At 42.2% G+C, this 27,882-nt stretch overlaps 1 protein-coding gene across 1 annotated transcript in view; it reads left to right on the top strand.

Moving 5' to 3' along the window:
* LOC149228182 (uncharacterized) overlaps window positions 1-27,882 on the top strand; it is a 192,353-nt gene that overhangs the window by 14,110 nt on the left and 150,361 nt on the right. Inside the window, exon 2 of the mRNA XM_089378088.1 lies at window positions 27,528-27,656. Coding sequence (XP_089234214.1) covers window positions 27,528-27,656 — 129 coding nt within the window. The remainder of the gene's footprint in view (window positions 1-27,527; window positions 27,657-27,882) is intronic.

Raw genomic sequence — 27,882 nt, 5'->3', positions numbered from 1 at the left:
TAACCCTTGGTTCAGATACTTTTTCATTGCTAAGGTAGCGTATTGCACGGATTTCCAAGTTATCTTAAGAATCTTACTTATCTTATTAGATAATCACAGTTAGCACTGCGTAAACAGATATTCTTATTTGTGTTCAATTATCCAACATAATTACATACATTTGCGCATCACATAAGTATTATGAATGCAATTCATACACAATATGACAAGATGCATTAACAGTAAACACTGACACAGAATTTGTAGAATACTTCTCTTTACTGATATCTTCAGATGATTACAGACTCTATTCGCCCTACGCAAACAGCTGCAGGGGTCCACGCACTCAGCTGCGGACTTCCACCCTAGGCCTCAGCGCACTCGGCTGCAGAGCCTTTACCTATGTTACGACCCAAAACTTGGACTTCTTATTTCAAAGCTATGACTATCTAACTACAATTCATGACTCGTCAAGACTACTTAGAGCTTACTTTCTTAGCTCTTTTTATACAATCACATGGTCCGCGGACCATGGGTAGATCTTTACAGCCGACTTTACTTTACAAAATAAGGGCGGATAACTCTTTATGACTCATGACACCTCCGCGCTTTGCGACCACAAAATGCAGAGACTTTACAATTTTACTACAAAATTTGACCCAAAACATGGGCTTTTAGCCCCAAAACTATCCTTGGGGGAATCTCGTTCCCAACAGACCCTGGGCTTGCCAAGCAAGTTATGCAAACCCCAGGTGAAATCTCGCTGACCCAATTGTTCAAATGACTCCAAATTGATAATACACACTGACCATAAAATCTCCTACAGACTGCCAAATGGAATTGGACATTCTGCTCAAAATGAAGGCCATAATGCTCTGAAAATGCAGTCGTGAACTCCTCTCCTCAAACCCAAAAATACATAGAAAAGGTTTGGCTTATCTCCAAGTCAAATTTGAACCCATAAAGTGGTGCAAATTCCCTAGCTAACTAGCAATTAGCCCTGCTATAAGAATGAGGATTTTAGGTCTGAATATCGCCCGGAAAATTTTGTAAAATTAGCCCCGGACTCCTCTCACCAAACCTACAAAAACCCACAAAGGGTTTGGGATGAATCCACCGACCTTCGGTGACCTCCAACAAGTGCAAGTCACCCAATTTGGCCAGAAAACGCCCCAAAGTACTGATACTGCTGAATTAGGCCCAATTCCACCACTGGAAATCTATCTCAACTCTGGCTAAATTTTCCGTTGAGGAATACCTTCAATGTTCGTCCCTTATATCTCCTCAACTTCTATTATCCAGCCTCTGCGCAAGCTTGCCTAGAGACCCCTGCGCACTTCTAGAAATGTAAAATTTCGACCCCAAGAATTCCCTCAAACTCAGCCCTGCTAATCACCACAAAAATCTCTGGCTAAAATAAGGGAAAATACCTGCAAATCCTCCAGTGTTCTGCTCCTCCGTAACTGATCTCCCCACAAGCAATTTGAGCCACCTCTATGCCTTGGAAGGAACATGTACCAGCTGAAGTAACCTGCAATTATGCCCAATGGAAACTCTGAGTTGAGCTCCCCAAATTGCCTCACGGTGGAGACACTCGAAGTTCTCCGAAATGAAGGTGGAATTCCCACTCGGAAATTTCTTGTGCTGAACAACACGATTGTCTTGGCTAAGCAACTCAAGAGAACTAATGCTAAATTGTCAAATGATCCAAGATACCAAATGGAGGCCTCCCAGCTTTATTTATAATTGTTGGCCCTCTCTCCCTTGGTGGTCCCCACTTTCCACTAATTCGCACCCCTTCTTTTCTTTCTCTCTTATCACTAGGGTGAATTGCCACTTGGGTCGATTTTTCTCTCCTTGTGGTCCCCACTCTCCACCAAAGCTGTAATTTTCCTTTTTCCTCCTAAACCTCAATGTCGGAAATTTCTCCCATTCTCCAAAATTGTCTCTAATGTGGAAAATTAAAATTGGGGATATTACAAATTTCAAAGAAAAATTGTCCAAAACGGGGATTGTAAAGTGAAGTTATTTGCAATTTAAAATCAACAATTTTTTTAGGGGTTTTTTGGGAAAGGACACAAATTTTGTATATTAAATATCTTTTAATATAGAGCATAGATTTCAATGAAACTAGTGCCATTCGATCCAAAAAAGCCGAGGAATTTCATAATTGGGGTTATAATAGCCAATCCAAGAAGTATAACAAAAGTTGTGATTATTTTAAATTTTTGGGCTCAAACCTTACTTTGCACAAGTTGTTTTTTGGTGATTTTAGTGTTTTTTTTCCAGGATTATCTAGCTCATTTTTTTTGAAGAGACAATTCAATCTCCTTAGTTGGTTCCTTGAGATATTGGGTTAAGTATTATTGTTGGACCTTGTAGGTATATTTGAGAGCTATAACACCTGCCACTCCCTTGTCCTCAGGGCCCAAAAGCTTTTCCAGCGAGCTCTCCCATGAAGCATAATACATATAAACATCCTCATACTTTACTAGACAACATGAACATCCGCTTTGCTACAAATAAGTTGGAATTGGAAGGTCATCTTGAGCAATGTTAGGACAATATCAATACACAAGAAAATAAGTTCACTAAGAAGCTAGATGAGAGGTTTGGCAACTTTGAAAAAATTTAACTTAGTAGTTTTCAAGTATGTTAGCTCAAATCATACCAAGAGAAAAGCACATGACTACACAACAAATTGAGCCACACCAAGAAGAAACTTCTAACTTGGATTTGTTTAGCCACCCACAATACTCGTCAGGTCCACACAAGAAGAGATCAATGGATAATAACATATGACGTCATCTTATTAAGGTGGACTTGAACAAGTTTTATGGTTTTGAATCGTCAGGATGGGTCACTTAGATGAAACATCACTTTGCTCTCTAGGGTATTATTGATGACATGATGAAACTCAGGGCGGGGGTGCTGTATTTAGATAAAGTATGTTGGCAAAGTCAATTTGTTAAAGCTATGCACGTTTTGAAAGTGACACTCATTATTTGGGGTGACTCACTGAGTTACAACAAATTGGCTTAGTCACTGACTTTAGAGTAGCTTTTTAGCGATTAGCCATTCGTATAGAGAACTTAACAGATTCCTTTCATTAAGAATACTTCATTAGTGGTCTTAAAGAGGAGATTTGAGCACAAGTCAGAATGTAGTTTCCTACTACATTGTTAGAAGCAATTGAGAAGGCTCTCAAAGCTGAAATGGTGATTAATGAGTGAATAAAAAGCCCAACTTTCATTCCTTGCACTTGTCCTCTCCAAGCCAATTCACCAAGCACAACTCCTACTTATCCCTTAAAGGTACAAAGGTTGTCTCCAACAGAAATGGCAGATGACCAAAGACGTGGACTCTATTACAATTGTGATGAAAAATATGCTTTATAGATCATAACTGTAAAGAACATAAATTGCTCTGAATTGATATGACTACACAAGGCCTTACAAAAGACATAGCCACTAAAGGGATACCAACATTACAAGTTGAAGACACCATTGCTCAAAAGCAAGCGTATATTGAGCCATCATTTCCTCTTGAAGAACCCCTAATCTCCTTGCATGCATTATAAGGCATTTCAACACCACAAACATTGAAATTCATAGGTTGCTTCAGGCACCAAAAAGTTATAGTTCTAGTCTAAGTCATCGGTTTCTGTGAATTTTATCCTTGGGATTTGAAATTCGCCGAACCTCAAACGATTTCAAACAAATTCGATTTTGTTCGCCGAACTAAATGCCAAACTTGAACAATTTTTGTTGTTGTTGTTGTTGTTGTTGTTAAATTCAGTTAAAAATTTGTTTAGATTCAGTTAAATTTTTCTAAATCTGTTAAAAATTCGTTTAGTTTCGGGTTAGGTTTTTCAGTAGGTAAAATTATTTAAAAAACTGAGCTAAAAGCCTGAGTTTTCGGCATACAGTATACCCTCACTACTCAACGCTTGACCAACGACCGTCCTGCTTAGTGCTTGCTCGACCCTCACTGCTCTTGCTCTCTTGGTGTCTCGACCCTCCTGCTCAGTGTTCGGTGGCTCGACCCTCCTGCGTGGCGGTTCCACTGGTCCCTCATTGCTTCAACCCTCTCGGCTCAACCTGCACTGCTTCAACGCTCACGCTCCCAGGCTCGAGTCACCACTCACCAGTCTCACGCTCACGCTCACAAATTCACAACCTCACGCTCAGGCTCATGCTCACGCTCACAAGCAGTGGGCACAACCACATAGCTGCAACCCATAGGCCGGGCCCACACGGTGTTATGCAGCATAGCCACGCAGCACGCTTAGTGCTACTGCTCACAGTCACGACTCACAGGTACAACGTGAAACTCCTCCCTCGGCCTCTGCGTGCTCAGTTATGTTCCAACTTCTAGCCTCCAGCTCCAGGTAGGCAAACTGCATTTTTTTACTGCACATTTTTTTAATTAGTTAATATATATAAATTAGTAGTTAAAATTTAGTTTTTTTTAATATATTGTAATTTGTGTCTCGATTAGCAGCCTTAGCAGATCCAGACTGTTTAAAATTTAAACAGTGTGGATCTGCTAAGGCTGATGCCTGATAGTCCAAACACAATATATTTAAAAAAAAACCTAAATTACAGTCTAAAAAAATTTCTGCAAATTTTTTTATTTTGCAAAAACTTTAAAACTACTTCAAATGTAAATTAAAAAAATAAATTTTAGTAATCAGAACCTTCAAATTTCAATGGCACCCCCAAAATCAATTGTTGTAGCATGGGATTTTGTCAAAAAAGAAGGGAAAAATCTTTTGTGTCCGCTGTGTGGGCATCAATTCACTGGCTCTTTAACTAGAGCAGTGGATCACTTTCTCAGTATTAGCAGTGGAAGTGGAGGTGGTGTTGAACGCTGCACTAAGATCTTTGACAAACATAAAACTGCAGTGGAGAAAGACTATTTCACTTCAAAGATGGAAAAGGAAAAAAGGGAAAATAAGAGGCAGCGAATTGAGAGGGAGACTGCCATGTCTTCCTCAAACACCATTAATTCATTCTCAACCATTGGTGGATCAAGTTCTACTCCCGCAAAAACAGGTGGAACCAGAACATTGAATCAATTCTGGAAACCTGTGGAGAGAGAAGAAGTTGATGATGCTGTTGCATAATTCTTTTATGCATGTGTAATTCCCTTTAATGTGGCCAAGAGTCCATATTTTAAAAATGTAATTAAAAAGGCTATTGATTTTGGGAAGGGCTATGTTCCTCCCAGATCCGAAGCTTTAAGGACCACTTTGCTAAAGAAAAACAAGAGACAGAGTGGCAAAAAAGTTGTTTCAAATTAAAGAGTCTTGGAAGCATATAGGATGCTCAATTTTGAGTGACGGTTGGTTAGATTTGCGTCATCAGCGATTGATCAATGTGCTTGTTTATAGTCCGTAAGGGGTACATTTCTTGAAGATGGTTAATGCAATGGATCGGGTGAATACATTAGAATTTATTTTTGGAATTTTGGATGAAGCAATTCAAGAGCTCGGGGTGAAAAATGTGGTCCCAATCAATGTGATTATACTTTTCCATAATCATCTTCCCTACACCAACACAATTTGATGCATCTCAGTACTTGGATTTAATGTTGCATGATTTAGCCAAATTTCCTTGGGTCAATGAGAGAATCCGAAGAGCCAAAACAATTGCAAACTTCATCATCAACCATTGTCTCAGTTTGAGCATACATAGGAAGAATGCATCTAAAGAGTTGTTAAGGCCTTGTGATACAAGGTTTGCCACTTTTTATATTACTTTGAAAAGAGTTGTTGAGGAAAAAGCAAGCCTAAGAGCTGTTTTCTGTAATACTGAGTGGGAGAGATCTCCCCTTTCATAAGAAACTAAGAGATCTCCCCTTTCATAAGAAACTAAGGGGAAAAATGTTGAACAAATAGTGCTCAATAATGGCTTTTGGGAAAATGCAAAAAAGGTTTTAAAAATATGTGGCCCAATGGTTAATGTGCTCTGCATGGTTGATGGTGACACACCTTGTATGAGTTTTGTTTATGAAAGCATTGATCATTGCAAAGAGGCCATTGCAAGTGCTTTTAATAATGTGGAAGCTAATTAACAAGAGATATGGGAGGTAATTGATCAAAGATGGAAGATGATGCATAATCCATTACATGCAACAACATGCTATTTGGACCCTAGATTGTTTGGGTTATCAAGACATTGGGATGAAGAAGTCATGAATGGACTTATCCAGGTTATTGAGAAGCTAAATTTAGATCTATCAATTGCAGGTTTGGTCAGATGTCAGCAGAGGGTATACATGTTAGAAGAAGGGTTATTTGGAACACTATCAACAAAGTATGGTAGGAGAATAAGTGATCCAGCAGTATGGTGATCAGGGGCACCAAAATTGCAAAATTTTGCAATTCGTATCTTAAGCCAGGGATTAAGTGCATCAACGTGTGAAAGGAATTGGAGTTCCTTTGACCACATTCATTCCAAGAAAAGAAATAGACTGTTATTTGGAAGATTAGAAGATCTTGTTTATGTTTGTAGTAACTTGTAGTTGGCTTTGAAAAATGTGGCTAAAGAGTCATCCAATATCTCTATTGTGTGTATCGATCTTGTTCCTAATGAATCAAGGGATGACGCTGATTTTTACATTGATAGTGACATTGACAGGGAATTGAGTAATGAATTTGATGCTGAAGCAGCTAGTGGATTCAAAGCCCCTACTGCTCTTGAAGCTATAGAACTTTTTGATGTAACAAGTGGGCCACTGGAACATCAAGAATGAAACTTGTGTTCCCGTTTTAGACTTCTAGTTTACTTTTTGCATGAACAATTTTCTAAAACTGCCAAGCTACTTTAAACTTTAAAGTTATATATTTTGAATATTCTTTTATCAGATTGTTTTTCAGTATATGAAATCTAATATGGCCCATGGTTATGTCGAACTTGATATGGGTGCCAATGTCTATGATGAATTTCTCACCTTGTTTACTATGTATGGAAGTTGGTTCTTTATTGGCACTCGCTTTCATGGTTTATATGTGGAAATGATTTAAATGTTTGAGCAATAATCCTGTGTTTGCAATGTGCATTATGGACTTTGAAAATTGACATGCCACAACCCACCTCTGCATCCTTCCATAGCAACAGATTTGTTATATAAATTTATGTTTTATGAGAAATAAACATCTATTTGATTGATGTTGGATAGTTTGTAACTTTGTAAAATTTCAGAATTTCAAAATTTTCAATGTGCTCTAGCAGCTAGCTGTCATAAATTTGATTGATGTTCGGCAAATTTCTCTAGCTCTTATAAATTTCATAATTCTTCTTAGGGAATAGTTCTTTAATTTTTTATGCAAATTTTTCTAGTTTGTCATAAATTTTTAGATTCTTTGAGATATGCCCAAAGTACATACAATAGAATCTATAAAGATGAATGTCACATTTATTTTTCGGCTTGCTTAAAATTGTTTTATTTTTATTTTTTTATATATATACGTATTTCTTCAAATTTCTATATGTCGAACTTTATGCTGAACTTTATCGGCAAAATTTAAGGTGTTGAACTTTATTCGAATTTCAAGGTCGTCGAACTCAAACACGAACACAAACGTGGTGACTTAGGTCCTAGTTGATAGGGGCAATACTCAAGCTTTCATTCACAAGAGAGTCACAAAGGAAACACATGGTTTTGTACATCCAATGTACAACTTCCAAATCATGATTGCCAATGGAGTATGATGAAATGTGGGCGAAGATGTGAAAATATCAAATTTTCTATGGGAGAATATCAACTCAAAACCTATTTATTTGCCTTTGATATGGGTGGTTGTGATATAGTATTGGGGGTAGAATGGTTGCACATGTTGGGACTAGTACAATGGATTTCAAAGAACTCTATATGAGTTTCACTAGAGGGATATGTACACACCCCTCAAGGGCTTTAGGTAAGCTTCTTTGAAATAGTCAACTCATTATATGGGGAAGTTATTAAAGAAATATCACTTTGCCATTATTCCAAAATTTAATTGCCATACAGGTCATGGATAACAAAACACAAAAAATCAATGCATATTTGTAGTTAGTCCTTGACAAACATCATTAGGTCTTTGAGACATGAAAGGGTTTACCCCCTTCTTGAGGAGAGCATGACTAGTGTTGCAGGAACTCCCCCCCCCCCGAATCAAAAGCCCGAAACGCGATCCATACGAATCTGTGGGTGCCCTCCGAAATGTGTTTTGGAAAGACCGAAATGCGGATCGCGCTGAAAAATACGGTTCCTGCCATTTCAAAACCGTACGGCCTGATCCACGCTTTGTTTTTTTGAAACGCGTTTCGTACGATGGATTGGCCGTACAATCCGCGACATTTTTGGGTCGGATCCGTAAGGATCGCGACCGCTTCGCTGGGCAAGCGGTCGTTTCCGCTGTGTAGGCCACAAAATGACGTTTTTTTGTTTTTTATTTTTCTTTTGTTTTTCTTTGTTGGGGGTGGGTCCACCTTGGGTTAGGGTGAGAAGTGAAAGGATTAAAGACCTTTTCATCTCTCATTTTATCACTTTTATTTTATGAGAGCTTGGAGAAGAGAGGAGAGGACAAGAGAGGAGAAAGAGAGGAGAGCTTGGAGGAATGAAGGAGGAGGAGCTTGGAGGAGTAAAGAAGGGCTTCCATCTACAAGAGCTAAAGAGGTAAGTGCAAACCCCAAACTCCCTCATTTTTTTGTCATTGTTTTTTGTATTTTTCTCCTCTCTCTCCTACTCTTTCCCATTCTTTCTACTTGCTCATTTAATTGCAGGTTGTGCACTACCTATATCCATATTCCAAGACGGTGTTCTTTTGGCTTCTATGTATCATTCCACTTTTGGTTTTAATGATGCCAAGGGGGAGTAGGAATAGAAGGGAAGAAAAACAAGAGGATAGTGGTGAGTGACCCAATGTATGATTGTGGATGAAGGGTTTGAAGAGGAAGGGGATGAACCCGAAGGGAACAACTAAAGCACTAGAGGGGAAAGCTGCATTAACACCCATGTGGAACTATGTGACCAAACTTGAAGGGGGAAAGGGTGGTGGAAGCTATAAATTTTTGTTCCCTCATGGTTGTCACAGAGGAAAACCATTTAGTGGTTCATATACCTGTGTGAGGAGGCATCTTTGTGGGGTGATGATAAAAAGGGTGCTGCGGGGATAGAAATTTGCCCAAACATTTCAGCTGAACAAAGAAGAAAATACATCCAAATAGAGGAGGTTGCACAACAAAAAAGCAAGAAACAAAAAACTCAGTCTGAATCAAGTGCAACCTCTAGATTTGGTAGCTCATCTCCTCATGGTACTTCTGCAAGCTTTGGAGGTAAAAGAACAATAGGGGATTTCCTAAATGTTGCTGGGAGGGATGATGTGGATGGAAAGATAATCTGATTTTTTTGTGCTTGTGGTGTACCATTCAATGTGCTACGCTCTCCCTATTGGCATGAAATGGTAAAGGCCATCAATGAAGCCCCAAAAGGATACAAGTCCCCCAACTATGAGAAAGCTAGAACAATGTTATTAGAAAGAGAAAAGGCAAATGTTCAAAGATCTTTGACACGTTTTACAAATGAGTGGGTAGATTGTGGGTTATCCATTGTATTGTTTATTTGGGGTAGCATCGGGTGTGCTCTAGCCACAAAAATTGGTGGAGAGGCTAAAGCACATGAGATCTCCAAGACCAGAAATGGTTTGGGCAGAATCTAACCAGTTTGGGAGATATTAAAGTAATTAATATTTTTAATGGAGTCTCTAAGTCTAAATTTAGGGAAAATAAAATATTAATGTGAATTAATATAAAACTGAGTTAGAATGGTCCAAAAGTCATGGATCAAGCCAGATCTAATCTTAGCTGTTGATTAGGGACTTAATCTCGATCGTTGAATCATCAATGAGAAAAGTATAAGAAGAGGCTTGAAGGTCAGTTGGAGAACACACCGAGTTGATCAAAAATTCGATTTTCTGGGGCAGGGATTGCTGAGGAAATCGAAGGAGTGATTTGAGTTGCAGTTGAGGGGCAATGAATACAATAGCAGAGAAGTAGAGAGAGTACTAGGAGCATCAATGCAGAAGCTGGGAGAGGGTTGACGCAGAGCCAACTAGAGGCCATGCAGGGCAACCAGAGACTACACTGAGGCAACCAGGCACTGCGCAGAGCTTGAGGAGGGCTAACGTGGGAGACGCAGAGGCTCCAGAGGCTGACGCAGAGCCCCGAGAGGCTGACGCTGGGCCAAATAGGTTGACGCTGGGCCAGAGAGGCTAACACAGACCCTAGAGGCTGATGCTAGGAGATTTCGTGGGGCAGATTGGAGCTGGAGAGTTGGATAGGGTGACGCATTCCCTATCTGGGTGACATAGAGTAGCAAAAGTGCTGCAGTGTTGTTGTGGGATCGTTCATCTGGTGATTTAGCTGGAATATCTGTCTCCGACTGAGAGGTACTATTGTTGAGGGCATTCTCTGTTGGGTGAGCCATTTCTAGCACCTAGGCTGTATTCTGAAAATTGCATAATAATAAAATTCTCTGATAGCTGCACCGGTTTTCTCGCATTGGGTTTTTTCGGGGACATTAGTCCAAAAATAACGGTGTCACTTGTGTGCTTGTTTCCTTTAGTTGATGATATGTAGGTGTTGAGACTGTACTTGTATTTATTTTCAGTATTTACATGGTAAATAACTTGTTAATTAAAAGAACAAGTAGGAAGAAATAAATCAGATAGTACATGAAGAATTTCTAATGGGTTAAACTTAGAAATTCCAACATGGTATCAGAGCGTGATTGCAGATCACAGGATAACTGAAGGCATCAACGGAGCAGAGCAGCAACAGCAGAAGAAACAATTGCCTCGAGTGACAGAAGTTGTTCCTAGCAGAAAGCAGCAAAGAAGGGGTGATGTAGATAGCCTGCGTCATCAGTTCGAGCCAGGGGGAGGATCAACGCAGTGGCAGAGAGGAGCAGACCTGACCTACGTAGTGCCCGGTCATCTTTCTCAGTGAGTAAGGATTGATGCCTGTGGCCAGGAGGTGCGGATTTTGTTGGTGTTGGGATTGCACAGAGCCTAGAGGCTCTAACCTTCAGATTGTTGGGGCATAGGAGGTTGTGGGTAAGTTGCGGAGCAAAGCTGGTGGGGTACTATGGTTAGAACAATACTTAACAGGGCAAGACCAAGGAGGAGGGAGTTGCTACCAAGGATTTCTAGCCAAGAAATCCGGATTAGTAGTGTAGCTGCACTAATGATCGGAGTAGGGCATCTCAACATTCGCAGAAGGATTTCTTGGAGGGAAATTGAGGCTCAGAGGGAGTCACACCGAGAACTTCCAGGAGGGAAGTAGAGAGACTTGAAAGAGTCGAAAGAGGAGCAACGAAATGGCAGTGAATGGGCTAAGAGATCAGGATAGACTGGACGAAGCTTCGAACTTCGTAGTCTGGAAGGCCAGGATCTTTTTCATTCTAGACAGGCATTGTCTCAAGCACTTCGCCTTGAAAACGATAGCGATCCCAATTGACCCAGCTATGAATGAAAAGTACGAGGAGGCAAGGGCCAGGGCAAGCACATCATCCTTGATGGGGTCAAGGACCATGTAGTGGCACATATTGTCGAGAAGGACACGTCAAATGCGATGTGGGAGGCCCTGATGAAATTGTACTAGCATACTTCTGTGCAGAGGAAGATGTTACTTGAAAATCAGCTGCTGTCATACTAGATGCAAAAGGGAGAGCAGATAGATATCTTCATCAGTCGATTGAAGGAGATCCGGGACCAACTGACTTCCATAGGGGCACGTCGAATGAAGAGATGTTGGTGAGGACCGCATTGAACGCAGTCTCAGAGGATTGGGAGGTATTGTTCAGAGCACATTGGCAGGTCGAGCCTTCTGGATTGGGAGGAACTGTGGGCGGCTCTTTGTCAAGAAGAGACTAGACAACTGACCAAGGTGGGAAGCAGTGACAAGGGGGTCAGAATCAAGAAGGAGGAAGAAGAGGATGCAACTCTAACATCTGCGGGAAAGCAGGAGAAACGGAAGAAGAAGGACCTCTCCAAGGTCAAATGCTTCCATTGTGGGGAACTGGGTCACCATGCGAGCCAGTGTCCAAGGAATAAGAGCAAGGGAGAGGCTTTTGAGACCAAGGCTGCTCTAGCGAGGGCGGAGAAAGAAGTGGAGACAAATGATGACTGTGCCATGAGTGCTCATGCGCCACTTGAGAGGAAGTGGGGAGACATCGAGTTGTAGTTAGACGGACTACAGGCGATGAGGGGCAGGATCCTCGAGGTACCCAACCTCTTGGATTATACCTTGCTATGGGAGCCTCGAAGAGGTGTAGCAGGACTGGCGGATGTCAGTAGAGACGGATGCGGATGGAGCGACAGAGAGCACTACAGTGCAGGAGTCCCAGGGCAGCGTGAGGCAGCAGTGCGAGATGCATGGAGTTGCTGCAGCAGCGCAGACGTCAGAGAGGGAGCACTTGTCAGCGATAGAGGGAGCTTCAACATCGGGAGTGTTTTTAGCCTGACGAAGATGTCAGAGTTGGGAGATTGATTACTTACTTCTCAGTAATTGAGTTGCAGTGAAGCAGTCAGCAGTGGCAGTGCTATGGGCAGCATGATGCAACGTGATGAGAGGGGATTCAGTGTAGATGCAGCAGTGGCAGGGCCATGGGCAGCAGCACGGATGCAGAGGGAGCTACTGTACGGATGCAACAGTGGCAATGGCAGGGCCATGGGTAGCAGTACATGATGAAGCAGTGTAGAGGATGTTGGGCAACAGGCCTAGCATTAGCACAGGGACCGATGCTGGATGATCAGGGTGATACTCGGTGAGGAATATTACTAGAGCACAGTCCTCGCTAAGAGGGAGTGTTGATTTGGGGTAGCATCGAATGTGCTCTAGCCACAAAAATTGGTGGAGAGGCTAAAGCACATGAGATCTCTAAGACCCAGAAATGGTTTGGGCAAAATCTAACTAGTTTGGGAGATATTAAAATAATTAATATTTTTAATGGAGTCCCTAGGTCTAAACTTAGGGAAAATAAAATATTAATGTGAATTAATATAAAACTATGTTAGAATGGTCCAAAAGTCATGGATCAAGCTACATCTAATCTTAGCTGTTGATTAGGGACTTAATCTTGGCCGTTGAATTGTCAACAAGAAAAGTATAAGAAGAGGCTTGAGGGTGAGTTGGAGAACACACCGAGTTGATCAAGAATTCGATTTTCTGGGGCAGGGCTTGCTGAAGAAATCGAAGGAGTGATCTGAGTTGCAGTTGAGGGGCAGTGAACACAGTAGCAGAGAGGCAGAGAGAGTACTGGGAGCATTAGCGCGGAAGCCGGGAGAGGGTTGAGCAGAGCCAACTAGAGGCCACGCAGAGGCAGCTAGGAGCTGCACAGAGCCTGAGGAGGGCCAACGTGGGAGACACAGAGGCTACAGAGGTTGACGCAGAGCCCCGAGAGGCTGATGCTGGGCTAGAGAGGCTGACGCTGGGCCAGAGAGGCTGGCACAGACCCTAGAGGCTGACGCTAGGAGATTTCGTGGGGTATATTGGAGCTAGAGAGTTGGATAGGGTGATGAAGAGCAGTAGAAGTGCTGCAATGTTGCTGTGGGATCGTTCATCCATTGATTTAGCCGGAATATTCTCCGATTGAGAGGTACTACTGCCGAGGGCATTCTTTGTTGGGTGAGCCCTTTCTGGCACCCAGGTTGTATTCTGAAAATAGCATAATAATAAAACCCTTTGATAGCTGCGCCGATTTTCCCGCATTGGGTTTTCTTGGGGACATTAGTCCAAAAATAATGGTGTCACTTGTGTGCTTGTTTCCTTCAGTTGATGATCTGTATGTGTTGAGACTGTACTTGTATTTATTTTCAGTGTTTACATGGTAAATAACTTGTTAATTAAAAGAACAAATAGGAAGAAATAAATCAGATAGTACATGAAGAATTTCTAGTGGGTTAACTTAGAAATTCCAACATGTATTAGATGGGTGGACAAATATTTGAAACCAACATTTGATAAATGTTCTTGGTGCTTCTGCTAGTGGTGCAGTATTTATTACATGTCATGACTCCTCCTCCATGAGTGCATCTTCCCAAAACATTGCAGATCTCCTATTGCAATCAATCAAAGATGTTGGTTCGAAAAATGTGGTTCAAGTGATCACAGGTAATGTAACAAATTGTAAGGCATCTGGAAAAGTTATTGAGCGTACTCATCCACACATCTTTTGGTCTGGGTGCTTGGTTCACACATTGAACCTTTTGATGCATGATTTTGTGAAGCATAAAGAATGTGGGTGGATTAATGAGATTTATAGGAGAGGGAAGCAACTCATTAAATTTATCACAGGGCATGGAAGGGTAAACTACTTCTATGGCACTTACTCCAAGTTGCAGTTGCTTAAACTTGCAAAAACAAGATTTACAAGTTATTACCTCACCGTTAGGCGACTAGTGAAAGTGAGACAATCTTTAAATAATATGGTGACTGCTGAATCATGGGAGGAAATTAACACTGATAGAGATTGGTGCTAATGTAGCCAAGGACACTATTCTGGACACGTACTTTTGGTCACAGGTTAAATATGTTTTGCAATTCACCAAACCAATTTATTACATGATTAAGTTTGGAGATTCAGATCGACCAATAATTGGGGAGGTGTATGAGCAAATGGATAGCATGTTGGGGCAGATTAAAGACATTGTTGAGCCTAGAGATATGACCTTGTAGAATTATATTCGTACAGAGGTGGAAAACCGATTGGAAATGCTAAATGTTCCATTGCATTCATTAACATATGTTTTGACACCTAAATACTATCATCCATCATGGCTTTCAACACCAACACTTGGGGGGGGGGAGCAGGAGAAAACCACGCCTAGATCAAGAGGTTCACAAAAAATATATGATTGCATTGAGTAAAGTAGTCCTTGATGAGGAGGAGGCTTTTTAATTTCTTTTCTAATTTCTTCTTTAGATTTTAAACTTTGACTTGGGTTCTTTGCCCACAAACCCTTTTGTGACCAAACTTCACAAACCCAGATCTAGGCTTGTGGAGTATCTCCCAAGCTACACATTTCATCAAAGGATCCTAAATTAGGCATTGATTCTTATGATATTGTTGACGGCGTTGGACTCGCCAACATGTCAGGGGATCTCCCCGGAAAAAAGTCCCAACTAGACCTCAGACCGTTTGGTGTAGGAGTCCCAGTAGTGGGTCATATGGTATCGCCTTGACCGCGATTGCGCACAGAGGCAAGTAAGATGTGCTTGTTGGTAGCAAGGGTGTGACATGCGCAACAAGCCAAGGAAGTTGCATGAATGGTTCTAACACACGGAAGGTGGAGTGAGTGCGCCCCTTGGAAACCTGTGGAAACACGCAACTTGGAAGGGAACACACGAGCAAAGATGCATCACGAACTGGAAGGTAGGCGAACCAACAATCCAAAGTGATGGTTAAACCAACAACACATCTCAGTAAGATTGATACATACATATATAGAAAGAGTTTATACATACAGGCGTAAGAAAACAAATACATATCATTAGAGTAACCAAGTTGACTGAAATACAATAACAACATATGCATGAAACGTGATGGCTCTGTTATATTAAGAAGTGAAAGGTCCAATCATATAGTACAATGATGACCAACCACTAGTCCCGATAACGAAACGTTACAGTCACTGCCGCTTGCTCCTCCAAAGAGATGTACTAGTTCTGCACTGTGGAGAAGCCAAGGCTCGTTACGATACTCTCCAAGCTTTCTCTAAGATACTCCTATCAGAAGCTTGGCTTGCCCAAAGCTACAGTGAGTTATGAAGTTCTATAAATAGCAAAGGGTGGGGTGACCCTTGACATTCCCCTTTGTGACTCTTCACCTACCACATGATTGTTACATTTAGCTATCGACACTTTGACTTTCACTTTACAAGATGTTACATACAATTTGCACATGTACCCATGTGAGACAAAATAGGCTTGAGCAAGCCATGCAAGCTATCACTAACACTCAAACAGTTGTGGTAAGACCAACTCTTCGATATCCTTGCGATGATCGACGGTGGCGAACTGACGCTAAGCTTGGTCGTTCATGATGGTGTCCGTGCGTTCAATGGTGACATCCTGCTGAAAGCGAACTCTTGCCTCTGTTGCATTCGGGTACATTGATATGGCTCCTCTGTCCAACTCGTCTGATAACATGCGCATCATCGTCTTGAGTGTAGTTGGACTAGAAACATATTGATGCATAGTGCCCGCGTTGATGCTCAAGTGTGTGCTGGTTGCTGTGCGCATCAACTTGTTGAAATACATGTTCAACTCTAGTCGGACTTGGTTCTTGTCTTCGCCTCGGTGAGTGTGCCAATGGGTGGGATCGCATGCATGCGCATAATGACATCCATGCTCCTAAACAACCGTGCATGCAATCGACGACACTGCTCATCTTGTCTACTTTGTGCCAACCGCTGGGCTGGGTCTATAATCTGTATGGGTGCAGTTTCATCAGTCTCTGGATGTTGTGCCTCCTGCTGTACCTATTCCTGCTGCAACTCCTCTCGTCTGTGCAGCTCTTGTTGTTCCTTGAGTTGCCGCTTCAACACCTGCAACTCCTTCTCTGTTTCTCTCTCTGCCTTTGTGCGATCCTCTCGCCACATTGTCACCTCATATCCTCAACCTTAAAGTTGCTCTCATAAGAAGTGGATCTGCTTGAACTTGCAACTTTGCTTCGCCTCTGTGCTGGCAACAGCCTTCCTCTTGCATTTGTCGCATGCAGGTCTGCTACCTTCTGCTGCTGCTGATGTTGTTGGTCGTTGTGATGCCGCTGCCATTTCATCTTGATATCCTTGTCCATGAACAACTTTATGTCTTCATAGATAGGCAAGTCCGTAGACACTTAATCGACTGCATCCCCAGTTGCGCTCTCAACGGTGTCTTTGACTTTGCTCTCTTGGAAGCCATTGTACTCGTGTTGTTGAGAGGCAGACGAACACCTGTGTTACCTGAAGACATAGCAACACTCATAGCAAGCAATATGTTAGTTGAAAACCAAAACAAACTGGAGGACTGACATGCAACATACCTGCATGACTGTCTGTGAAGATTGCGCAATTTTCGTTGGGAGACTGATTGCCAAAACTGCGCAAGGCATAGTTCGGGCTACCGGGAGGCTGACTGACTATTGGAACTATGCAATGCACAGTCCAACCTAGCCTGCTGAGGACTGAAACTGCACAATGCGCAATTTCAGTCAGCAGTGACATGCAAACCAACAAACTGCATTGTGCAGTTTCTGGGGCCAGCAAGGCACTGCCTCCCAGAATTGCGCAATGCAAGCCTGGAGGTCAGTGCTGGGCCAGACTTGCACAATGCAAGCCTGGAGGTTAGTGCTGGGCTAGACTTGCGCAATTTTTGGAGGGAAGGCAGAGCCTTCACTTCTAGAAATGCACAATGTTAGCCGGGCAAGGTAAGGCAGCCTAGACCTGCCGACGAGTGACTGAAAACATGAGAAGTTTGATTGCATGGTGATATTAAGTGTAAATAAGAGTGAATGATCATGCATGCAAACAGTGGGTGCAGGATTCAAAGAACGAGAAAACATGCATGTGTGTGAAGAGGGTCACCACAACGACGATCGTCGGTGCAAAACAGTGTCATGCATGCGACAACAGTGAGTTGCAAACGAAAACTGAAACAATGCGTCTACAAGCTAACATACATCAAAACGGCAACAAGCACCCATTGAAATCAAACAGACAACACTTACATAAAGCGAAACACAATAGGCGACAGAAACTCAACGCAAGACATGAGAAGCAGACTTACCCTGAAACAACTAAGCTGAAAGTGCCGAAGACTCTTGGATGTGATGTGGGATGTTAGCGCTACAAGTTCGATGAGAGGAATGAGCTCTGCAGTGTCCGGTTCATAAGTTTTGATAAGATCGAGGTTATGACGCGCATGCCACAAATGTAGGAAAAAGTGACACTTGGAGGGAAGTTTCTAGAACGATCTTTGCATGTAACTTCCAATTGCTAAAAATAGATCCCTAAAGTGTAGGGATGCTTTTTGCATGTTGCTTCTTGCTATTTCGGGAAAAGCGGCCCATGCATGCAAATCAAGTTTTTTGGGTCCCGGAGGGAACCAGTCAACCTGAAGGCAGATGCAATACCTTGCAAGACTGGGAGAGGGATTTGCGCAATTTTTGGGTTGAGTTGGGCTGGATGTCCTTGAGGGATTGCACAATTTCTCGGGTCATTTGATTACTGCTTCCCAGAATGCGCAATTTCTGGGTTGAGCTGCAGTGCTGGGGCAGATTGCGCAGTTTTCTCTGGGAAGCCTCTCTAATTGTTCTGCGCAATTTTGGAGCTCAGCAGGCTGTCCAAGAGATTTGCACAATTTTTGGAGGGAAGGTTGGTTCCCCTCCAGAATTGCACAATTTTCTGAGGGAGCTGCTCAGCCAACAATTAGCTTAAGTCCGGAATGGTAGCCTGTGAATGGAGTGAAGCAAATTGACATGCACAGGCTGGCAAGCCACCGAAAAACAAATGAAGCCTATGTACTTGACAGTGCAAGACAAGCTGCTAAGGATGGTTGGTAGGGAGACTCCAATACGAAACTAAGGCAAAATTTTGGAGGGTGGTTGTAGCCGCTACAACACTTGGCGACACACTGGTAGAACTCCAACTCTCTGAATGGACCTTGTTCGTGAAAAGAAAGTCTAAAACCTCCAGAAGTATTGTTCAGATCTCTATTCACCTTGGTTTCCACACTTGTTTGATCGTAAGATGTAGCATCTGCCAAGCTCTTGGTCGGTTGGCACACATTCCAAGCCAAGCCAACACAGCCGTTTCGATTGGGGATAAGGGATATATTGGTGCACAAGCCATATGGTCATCAGAGTTTTAGTTTCTTCTTTGGTGTTGCTTCGCTGCTAGTAGGCTTGGATAGTACCCCGACGGAGTCACGCATGAACACAAGCATCGCTCCGCTGCCAGCGAGCCTGGTCAGTACCCCGACAGAGTTACTTGTATCACCTCTCTGCGCAGGAAGCCTTTCTCTTCTTTCGCCTTATTCATTTTCATTTTTCAAAATTTTTTCACATTTCAATTTTTTCATTTTCATTTTCATAATTGTGCATAGCACTTATTCATTTTAGAGGTGGAAGAGAGATCTCGACTTATTGAGAGTAAAAGAGGTTGTTCCTTCAGAGAAGTAGTGTGTATATACCTTTGATGTGCTTGTTAAGGTTTTCCCCCTCACCTTACTCTACTTGACTGAGTTGACAAGGGTTAACCCAAAACAACCGACTGGAGTAGGTGACACTAGTTAGCACGCAAGCGTTGTGTTTTCACCAAGGCTCACTTCGATCAGAACCTATTTTCCATTGCTGTATTATGGATTGAAGACAACAAGTTCTTCATACAAAGGCAGGACGACAAATAACCAAGTATTGATAATTGCACAAGTCCTCTTGTACTTTACCCAACTTGTTTCAAGAGTCGCACACGGTTTCATGCGAAACTAACCTACGAATGTAAACAAGCAAACAAACGACAAAACAAAGCAAAAGAAGAAGTAAATGCGTAAGCAAAGCGAGTAAGCAAACAAGCAGGCAAACAAACAAACATGCAAAGTAAGAAGCAAACATGCATGCAAGCAAACAAACCAAAAGCAAACACTACTACTCCTAAGCTAACGGTGCATGGGTCTGCTTATGTAAAGTGATACTTCCAATGCAGCCACCGACGCATTGGTCGACTCATGTTGGTGAAGGCATGGTTCGCGAACAATACAACTGTGCGAACCAACAAACATGAAAGATATAACAGTGAAGCCAAATACACTTCGGGGTTAAGTGCATCCACTGAAAAGAAGTGAGTGAAAGTGCATGACATGCACCCTGTGGACTTGCCATGGTGCTGTGCTATATTGCGTGTAGATGTTAAGTGTACGCATTCTCTTGACTGTGACATGTACGCAAACGTGAGAAAGGTAGACCACTTACTGTGCGCAAGTGTGCTTGCTGTGTAAGATTCCTCCAATGCATGAGCGATAGGATCGTGTAGTTCGATTGGAGGAAGCGAAATTTGAGTGTTAGATTGACCTTCAGTTCATACAGATGAGTGATGAGGAGCCTTGGGTGTTTGAACAATTTCCTGATTGGAAGTGAAACCAACCTCAGGACAACGAGGGCCTGACATAACCATCAGCTTGGGCTGAAGTGCCCCTACAGTCTGCGGGGTCTCGACTTCGTCGACAGATAGATCATCATAGACTAGTGTCTTAGACAAATTAACGATGATTGGATCATCATCGTGATCAGATGAAGAAGTAGAGAGATCACGACAACCAAGATCAGAGAATTCAAGATGTTTGTTGGCATCCTCATGATTTGATGAATCACACAGAGGGGTAGATGAGAAGCAAGAATGTTCAGCCTCTGTGTTTCTGGAAAAAGCAGATGAAGAATTAAGTGGATGTTCCATGAATGATTTGACCACTCCGCTGTCGAATGATGGGCTGACATTTGGTGTGTTCTGCGAGTGATCAACAATAGGTGCATCCGTAGACGGAGATACACGAGAAAAATCAGGGATGGCAGAATCACCGAAGATGTCAGGGAAAAGCGGAGGAGGTGCAGACGAAAGGGAATCATCCTTCGCCACGGGTTGATGTTCAGGCTCCCATTCATACTTTTCATGAATGACAACGCAAGTTGGTTGTGCAACACCAACTCCATCGATGGCTTGATCCTCATTCACAACAGGTGTAGAGTCCGGAATGGAAGAATACAAGACAGTGCAATTCGAAGGATCCACAAAACGCGAAGATGAAGGTTGAAGTAAGACATGCATGTGACAACCCATGGGCTTCACAACCAAATCTGCGCGAAAATGGAGAGAAGTGATGTTGGGAGGATGTGACAGTTGAACAGACGCGTGTGCATGTTCTTCCACATCACTCTACGGTGGTGAGGTTGTTTGATGAGGGGAGGACGGGTAGTCACTTGTGATAGCGACCGTGTCTGTCTGTGATTGTGCAGCGTCATCACCGAAGTATGCTGAGCGGGGTTTGCGCTTGAACTTCTTCTTGGGATTGACTGATTTGGTAAGACAATATTCAAATTTGTCCATGAGATACTAGAATTTTTTGCGGGGTCTTCCGTTGTTTTAACAGTTTTTTGTCAAGAGGTTATGGACCAAAATGATGGAAAGTAGATTCAATGAGATCACAGAACTGCTCAAGTGAGTGCACGCTGCGTGGTGGCAGACTCCAGTACTACCGTTGTGGGGATTCGCGAAGTGTGTATGCAAGCAGCACGCTGGCCTCTTCTGCAAGGAATGCATATAAGTCTTCTAAGTACTCAGGCCATGCTACTTCGCCTTCACCATCATACGTGAAATCGGACAAGAGATCACAAAATTCCCTCGTGATGTCGAGAGGTTCGGCATGCGAAAAACATCGCGGAGGGACGAGTCTGACAGTATCCATGACGGATGTGCGAAGATTCAAAATAGGATGTAAGGACTCAACTTGTCACCTGGCCCAACTTTTAGCGCCAAAATGTTGACGGTGCTGGACCCGCCAACATGTCAGGGGATCTCCTCGGTGAGAAGTCCCAACTAGACCTCAGACTGTTTGGTGTAGGAGTCCCAGTAGTGGGTCTTACGGTGTCGCCTTGATCGCGGTTGCACGCAGCGGCAAGTAAGATGTCCTTGTTGGTAGCAAGGGTGTGACATGTGCAACAAGCCAAGGAAGGTGCATGAATGGTTTTAACACATGAAAGGTGGAGTGAGTGCGCCCCTTGGAAACCTGTGGAAACACGTAGCTTGGAAGGGAACACACAAGCAAAGATGCGTCACGAATTGGAAGGCAGGCAAACCAACAATCCAAAGTGATGGTTAACCAACAACACATCTCAGTGAGATTCATACATACATATACAGAAAGAGTCTATACATACATGTGTAAGCAAATATATACATATATCATTAGAGTAACCAAGTTAACTGAAATACAATAACAACATATGCATGAAACGCGCTGGCTCTCTTATATTAAGAAGTGAAAGTTCCAATCATACAGTACAACCATGACCAATCACTAGTCCTGATAATAGAACGTTACAGTCACTACTGCTTACTCCTCCAAAGAGATGTACTAGCTCTGCATTGTGGAGAAGCCAAGGCTCGTTACAATACTCTCCAAGCTTTCTCTAAGATACTCCTATCGGAAACTTGGCTGACCAAAAGCCTTTACAATGAGTTTTGAGGTTCTATAAATAGCAAAGGGTGGAGTGACCCTTGACATTCCCCTTTGTGACTCTTCACCTACCCTCATGACTCTTCACCTACCACATGACTGTTACATTCAATTATCGACACTTCGACTTTTACTTTACAAGATGTTACATACAATCTAGACCTGTACCCATGTGAGACAAAATAGGCTTGAGCAAGCCATGCAAGCTATCACTAACACTTAGACAGTTGTGGTCAGACCAACTCTTCGACATCTCTGCGATGATTGACGGTGGCGAACTAATGCCAAGCTTGGTCGTCCATGATGGTGTCCGTGCGCTCAATGGTGACATCTTGCTGAAAGCGAACTTTTGCCTCTGTTGCATCCGGTACACTGATATATCTCCTCTGTCCAACTCGTCTGATAACATACGCATTATCGTCTTGAGTGTTGCTGGACCAGAAACATATTGATGCATAGTGTTTGCGCTGATGCTCAAGTGTGTGCTGGTTACTATGCGCATCAATTTGTCGAAATACATGTTCAGCTCCAGTCGGACTTGGTTCTTGTTTTCGCTTCGGTGAGTGTGCCAATGGGTGGGATCGCATGCGTGCGCATATGTAGAAATTTCTGTTTTCCCACCCCGGTTTTTAGTTTCTCCTTATTTCTCCCATGTAGTTAAATGTCCATTCCCATAACCATACATTTAACAGACTGAAAAAAATAAATATTGCTGAAAACACAAATTCTGGAAATTTTTCAGAATGCTAGAAATTGCAGAATTAAAAAACAGCAATCAAAAACAGCCATTAAAACACATTAAAACACTGATATTTTTGGTCAACTTGACCTTGGAAAAACCCCCTACAACTCTTGGGGAAAACCAGTTTGAGAGCTCTTCTTTATTTCTGAAAATTGCCTTTTTACAGTGAGAATTATTCAGCAAAAAATCAGCAAGCAAATTTACAACTTATCTCCTTTCCCGTGCCTCACAGCAATCTGGAAATTACAGCAAACAGGACAGCAATAAATGCTGTACGACCTCCGTTTTGTGTGCAGAAAAATCAGCAAACTACTCGATTTTTGTGCAAAAATCTGCCTTTCACTATGTGCTAAATCAGTTGTACAAATCTGCTCAACTGCCTTGGAATGTGTGCCAAGCTGCTGTCTCCTTCTCCTCCCTGCTCAGAAATCTCTCTTGCTCTCTTGCTCTCCTTCTCCCAATCTGCTCATGAAAGAATGAATGACCTTTTCCTCCTTTAATATAACTCCAAGTGACTTTTGGGTGATCCAAGTGACTTTTGGGTGATCTCTAAATCCAATGGCTGAAATAGATTTAGATCAATGGCTGAGATTAAATGCTCATTTAAATCTCACTTTCTATTTTTTAATTCACCCCACTTTAATAAAGACCCACTTAGTCATTTATTTCCAAAGTCACTTTTCCTTTTTAATTTTTCATTTACTTTATAAAAGTTACTTTAAAATTAGACTTAGTAACTTTATCACTTAAAGTCACTTTTAAATTAGATTTAACTTTATAAAATTATAAAGTCACTTTAGGAGAAAAATTAAATTCTTTTGGACACTTTTCCCTAGGCCAAAGATCAAAGCCTAAGGGAACCACCTGTCCTCCGATACCAAATTTCAACAGCATAATGACATCCATGCTTCTGAACAACCTTGCATGCGATCGACGACACTACTCATCCTGTCTACTCCGTGCCAGCTGCTGGGCTGGGTCTATAATTTGTATGGGCACAGTTTCATCAGTCTGTGGATGTTGCACCTCTTGCTGTACCTGTTCCTGCTGCAACTCCTCCTCTTGTCTGTGCAGCTCCTGTTCTTCCTTGCGTTTCCGCTTCAGCACCTGCAACTCCTTCTCTGTTTCTCTCTCTGCCTTCGCGCGATCCTCCCGTTGCGTTGTCACCTCATAGCCTCAACCTCAAAGCTGCTCTCATCAGAAGTGGATCTGCTTGAACTTGCAACTTTGCTCCGCCTTTGCGCTCTCAACAACCTTCCTCTAGCATTTGTCGCATACAGGTCTACTATGTTCTGCTGCTACTGATGGCGCTGCTCGTTGTGATGCCATTGCCATTTCATCTTGATATCCTTGTCCATGAACAACTTGATGTCTTCATAGATAGGCAAGTTCATAGACACTTGATCGACTTCATCCCCAGTTGCGTTCTCAACAGTGTCTTTGACTCTCTGCTCTCCTGGACGCCATTGTACTTGTGCTGTTGAGAGGCAGATGGACACCTGTGTTACCTAGAGACATAGCAACACTCATGGCAAGCAATCTGTTAGTTGAAAACCAAAACAAACTGGAGGACTGACATGCAACATACCTGTGTGACTGTCTGTGAAGTTTGCGCAATTTTCATCGGGAGGTTAGGAGACTGACTGTCAAAACTGCGCAATGCACAGTCCAACCTGGCCTGTTGAGGACTGAAACTGCGCAATGCGCAATTTCAATCAGTAGTGACATGCAAACCAACAAACTGCATTGCGCAGTTTCTGGGGCCAGCAAGGCACTGCCTCCTAGAATTGCGAAATGCAAGCTTGGAGGTCAGTGTTGGGCTAGACTTATGCAATTTCTGGAGGGAAGACAGAGCCTTAACTTCCAGAAATGTGCAATGTTCGCTGGGCAAGGCAAGGTCTGGGCTAAGGTAGCCTAGACCCGTTGACGGGCGACTGAAAACATGAGAAGTCTGAATGCATGGTGATGCTGAGTGTAAACAAGAGTGAATGATCATGCATGCAAACAGTAAGTGCAAGATTCAGAGAATGGGAAAAGATGTATGTGTGTGAAGTTGGTCGCCGCAACGACGACCGTCGGTGCAAAACAGTGTCATGCATGCGACAACAGTGAGATGCAAACGAAAACTGAAACGGTGCTTCTTCAAGCTAACATACATCAAAATGACATCAAGTGCTCATTGAAATCAAGCAGACATCACTTACACAAAGCGAAACACAAAAAGCGATAGAAACGCAGCGCAAGACATGAGAAGCAGACTTACCCTGAAACAGCTAAGCTGAAAGTGCCGAAGACTCCTGGATGTGATGTGGGATGTCAGAGCTGCAAGATCGATGTGAGGAATGAGCTCTGTAGCATCCGGTTCATAAGTTTTGATAAGATCGAGGTTATGATGCGCATGCCACAAATCTAGGGAAAAATGACACTTGGAGGGAAGTTTTTAAAACGATCTTTGCATGTAACCTCCAGTTGCTAAAAGTAGATCTCTAAAGTCTAGGGATGATTTTTGCATGTTGCTTCTTGCTATTTCGGGAAAAGCAGCTCATGCATGCAAATCAAGTTTTCTGGGTCTCGGAGGGAACCGGTCAACCTGAAGGTACATGCAATAGGCTGCAACACTGGGAGAGGGATTTGCATAGTTTCTAGGCTGAGCTAGGCTGGCCGTCCTTGAGGGATTGCGCAATTTCTGGGGTCAGCAGATGATTGCTTCTTAGAATTGCGCAATTTCTGGGCTGAGTTGTAGCGCAGGGCCAGATTGCGCAGTTTTATCTGGGAAGCCTCTTTGACTGTTCTACGCTTTTTTGGAGCTCAGCAGGTTGTCCAGCAGATTTGCGCAATTTCTGGAGGGAAGGCTAGTTCCCCTCCAGAATTGCGCAATTTTCTGAGGGAGCTGCTCAGCCAACAATTAGCTTAAGTTCGGAATGGCAGCGTGTGAATGGAGTGAAGCAAACTGACATGCACAAGTTGGAAAGCCACTGAAAAACAAATGAAACCTATGTACTTGACAGTGCAAGACATGTTGGTAAGGATGGTTGGTAGGGAGGCTCCAAAACGAAGCTAAGGCAAAATTTTGGAGGGTGGTTGTAGCTGTTACAATAGATATGTTGGTATTTGTTGTAGCATGATTTTTTTTGGACTGTAGAGGCCATCTAGAGCCTCTTTGTTGATGTATTTTTGAACCTGTTGATGTATTTTTTGGTTCAGAGATGGATTGCATTCATGCTATTTTGAATCTTGATTATATGCACCCCCTCCTTGCTATATATATGAGAAACTTTGCATATTTATGTATAATGGTTGGATTCCTATGGATGCACATGAATATTTATGGTTTTTTTTATTCTAAATTTGAATATTTATGTATGTTCCCGTGGATCGGTTTTTTTTCCGGATCCCGGTTTTTACATCGACCATTTTTTTCCAATTCCTGGTTTTTGGATTGACGGGTTCGATGACCAATCCAGTTCTGATAACATTGGCTCATGGTTGGTTCTAACTTTTGAATCTTCACTCTAGATATTGATGACCTTAGAGTGAGTCTTTGACTCACCACTTTTCACTGTTTTTGAGTTTGAGTAATTTCATTTTACTATTCCATTCTTCAGACTTTAGTATCTACTATTTTGCTTAGTACTAATCAGATTCTAGAATAACAAATGATGAATTTGAATCAATATGGATTCTAGAATGATGAATGATGAATTTAAATCAATTTATACAATATTTTACTATTTCTATTTCATTGAATCGTTTAAGATGTATGAATCAATGTATTTGACTATTGAATTTGAATCACACACACGGACACACACGAACAGGGGGGACATCTCTCTCTCTCTCTCTCTCTCTCTCTCTAGAGAGAGAGAGAGAGAGAGAGAGATATGTTCCCCCTGTTCCTGCTGACTTTCCCTAAAATTGGGGGTGCTCCCACACGTTTCTCCTGTGCATCTCGCCATTCCTGTGTCCCCCATCCTGGAAATGTGGTGGAACATTGCTATAAACATACGTTCCTTGTTTGTGTTTTTTGGATAGGAAGTTATTACAATTAAAGGATAAACAATTTTCTACTCATTTCAGACCTTTTCACTGTGCATTTTATATTTGCAACTTGTGGATGTTAGTCTTAGGGCCTTTCAAATACACAAGTGGGGCCTTTATGCTTGTTTTTAGTTAGGAAGTGATTGACACATGTTTTAGACTTTAGTCCATAAGTACTTTGACGTTTGTGAGTGAACATGCTCTGGGTAGGTGCCAATGAGTTTTAAATTTGTCTCATGATGTTTTTACTATTTAGAGTATATAATTGCTATATTATCACGAGTACTCTTAATATGCATGTTCGGTACATTTTTTAGATGGTAGAGCAATTTCTTATTGGGAAGGTATGTGGATCAAACCTTTATTTCATTCTTAATAATTAGTAAGAAAGTGTGTAAAATGCTGATTTAGTCTTTAAAATTGAAGTCTTTGAATTATAGACTACACTGTTAGTGTTCTAAATTATCCATGTTGATTAGCATACTTAACTTAGTAGGATTGTTGAGATGTAGGAATGGGAAGGCATGTCAGATATTGGTATGTCAAACTCTGTCACAACAGCAATTCGTGAAAATGTTCGCAAGCATTCTGTGGGACGCATTCGAAACAATGAGAAAGCAGATCGAGCTACTGTTGAACAGGTTATTTGCATTAAAATAAATCAAACTGTATTTTGCTAGTTCTCTTTTTGGTTAAATATTTCCTTGTGCATTGGCTTGAATATTGATTAAGCTGGCAGCATTGCTTAGATTTCTCCCGGTTGATTCTTATGAAAAGTTTTCTTTCATTGCTCTTCATTATACTATTTGTGCAGGGATTGCCAGTTACCCACTCTCCGGGTTTTTCTCCTCCTGTTATATCTGATGC

This window comes from Pinus tabuliformis, chromosome J (assembly GCF_031772625.1).
Source record: "Pinus tabuliformis cultivar Carrire ecotype Pingquan chromosome J, CPIR1, whole genome shotgun sequence".
NCBI classification, from domain to species: domain Eukaryota; kingdom Viridiplantae; phylum Streptophyta; class Pinopsida; order Pinales; family Pinaceae; genus Pinus; species Pinus tabuliformis.
Note: the sequence above shows the minus strand (reverse complement) of the source record. Positions and strands in the feature narration are given on the sequence as shown.